This window comes from Octopus sinensis, linkage group LG9 (assembly GCF_006345805.1).
Source record: "Octopus sinensis linkage group LG9, ASM634580v1, whole genome shotgun sequence".
NCBI lineage: Eukaryota > Metazoa > Mollusca > Cephalopoda > Octopoda > Octopodidae > Octopus > Octopus sinensis.
The window spans coordinates 13,459,288-13,461,787 of NC_043005.1; the positions used below are offsets into that span (position 1 = coordinate 13,459,288).

General features: G+C 42.4%; 1 protein-coding gene across 3 annotated transcripts in view; it reads right to left on the bottom strand.

Annotated features, from left to right (window-relative positions):
- Positions 1 to 2,500, bottom strand: part of LOC115215923 (calcyphosin-like protein) — a 26,647-nt gene that overhangs the window by 1,351 nt on the left and 22,796 nt on the right. For all 3 annotated transcript variants that reach the window (XM_029785283.2, XM_029785284.2, XM_036505778.1), the window contains one exon: positions 632 to 838. In XM_029785283.2, the coding sequence (XP_029641143.1) occupies positions 632 to 838 (207 nt within the window). The remainder of the gene's footprint in view (positions 1 to 631; positions 839 to 2,500) is intronic.

Below are 2,500 nucleotides of genomic sequence, written 5' to 3' on the forward strand. Positions count from 1 at the left end.
ACAGACAGGCCCGTAAACAGATGCCACTGAGACATCGCACCTGCTGGTTACCATAGGTTAACCACATCAGACATTTTTAATAGACACAAAAACTTCAATAAAGTTAGTTTGAAAAATAAACCTTACTTCAATGAATCTCTTTATCTGGATGGCCACGCTTGGAAGACATGTATTTATACAGATATAATAATGCCATTGTGAAGGCGTGTGGCTTAGTGGTTAAGGGTATTTGGCTCACAATCGTAAGGTCATGAGTTCAATTCCCAGCAAGATGTTGTGTCCTTGAGCAAGACACTTTAGTCCACATTGCTCAGGTCCACTCAGCTGGCAAAAATGAACAGTACCAGTAATTCAAAGGGTCATCCTTGTCACATTCTGTGTTATGCTGAATCTCATTGGGAATTACATTAAGGGTACATGTGTCTGTGGAATACTCAGCCACATACATGTTAATTTCACAAGCAGGCTGTTCCATTGATCGGATCAAGTGGAACCCTCATCATCATAACCAACAGAGTGCCAATGATGCCCTTAATGATCACTGGCAACCTCTAAATAAATAAACGAGCTCCCTCAGAAAAACCGTTAATCTTGGTAATTATAATATAATGATAATGATGATGGTAGTTACCTGACCATCTTTGTTGTCCGAATCAAAGGAATCTAAGAACAACTGTAGACACTGATCCTCTGTATATTCACCGTTCAGATACTTGGGATGCTTTTTGACATTGTAAACTCCTTTCAAATCTTCAATTGTGATAATTCCATCGTGGGTCTTGTCCAGTTTACTGAAAGCTTGCATTATGATGTTCTTCCTGGCCTGGGACATGGGTGGCTAAAATAATATGAAACACTGGGTTACAACATATTCGAATGTGTGTGTGTGTGTGTGTGTGTGTGTGTGTGTGTGTGTGTGTGTGTGCGTGCGTGTGTGTGTGTGTGCATGAGAGCAAGTGTGTGTGTGTGTGTGCATGAGAGCAAGTGTGTGTGTGCATGAGAGCAAGTGTGTGTGTGTGTGTGTGCATGAGAGCAAGTGTGTGTGCATGTGTGCATGAGAGCAAGTGTGCATGTGTGTGCATGAGAGCAAGTATGTATGTGTGTGTGTGAACTCTAGAGACTACCAAGAAGAGGGCGTGATCATTGTAAGACTCGAGACCACTAAGAAGACAGCGTGATCATTGAAGACTTGAAACTACGAACAAGATAGCACGATCACTGTAAGACTCGAGACTACCAAGATTTGGCTAAAAAGAGACGATGAGCGATGGCTAGAAGTATATTGAGTTCTTCATAACCAGCTGATCTAGCAAGCGGGGCCTCATATCAGTGAGCATTGATGCCGTCGAGAGGTAGGCCCCGAAACGGCGCGCATTCTCTCCTGATGACCCCATACACTTGCTAGCTTCCGGTATACGGAGCTTTTAACTAGTAGCATTTGCATGTGCAAGTTGCTTGCAAGACATAGTGTGATCATTGTTAGCCTTGTTCTCTTAAAATTTAAACTTCAAAGTGACAATGTGCAGGTTGAGAGGCTGCACATCCATTTCCTTCATAGTTCCAATCTTACACAAACAAAATGGAAAATGAATTAAGATGAAGCAAGATGTTCTTAAGGTTTCTCCAAGTTGCATCCTACCTGTAGTCCGTTTGATGAATTAGTTAATATATATATATATATAGTTGGTAAAATGGCAAGCTGGCAGAAACATTAGCACACTGGGCGAAATGCTTAGCAGTATTTACGTTCTGAGTTCAAATTCCGCCAAGGTCAACTTTGCCTTTCATCCTTTCAGGGTTGATAAATCAAGTACCAGTTGCATACTGGTGTCGATCTAATCAACTAGCACCCACCTCCCCAAAGATTTCGGGCCTTGTTCCTAGAGTAGAAAAGAATATATATAATTGGTGTATTCTAAGAGTAACGTAACTTATTGGTTCCACATTTTGGCACAAGACCAGCAATTTCAAGGAATGGGTTAAGTTAATTACATCAACCCCAGGGATCCACTGGTACTTATTTTATTGATGCCAGAAGAATGAAAGGTAAAGTCAACCTTGACAAAATTTGAACTCAGAACGTAAAGCCAAACAAAATGCCACTAAGCACTTTGCCCAACCTACTAACAATTCTGCCAGCTCACTCATCATCATCATCATCATCACCATCACCACCATCATCACCACCACCACCACCACCACCACCACCACTACCATCATCATCACCATCATCATCGCCATCATCATCATCATCATCATCACCATCACCACCATCATCACCACCACCACCACCACCACCACTACCACCACTACCATCATCATCACCATCATCATCGCCATCATCATCATCACCATCACCACCACTACTACTGCCACCACCACCACCACTACCATCATCCTCACCATCATCATCGCCATCATCATCGCCATCATAATCATCATCATCATCATTGCCATCATCATCATCATTATAACCATCGCCACCATCACCACCACCACC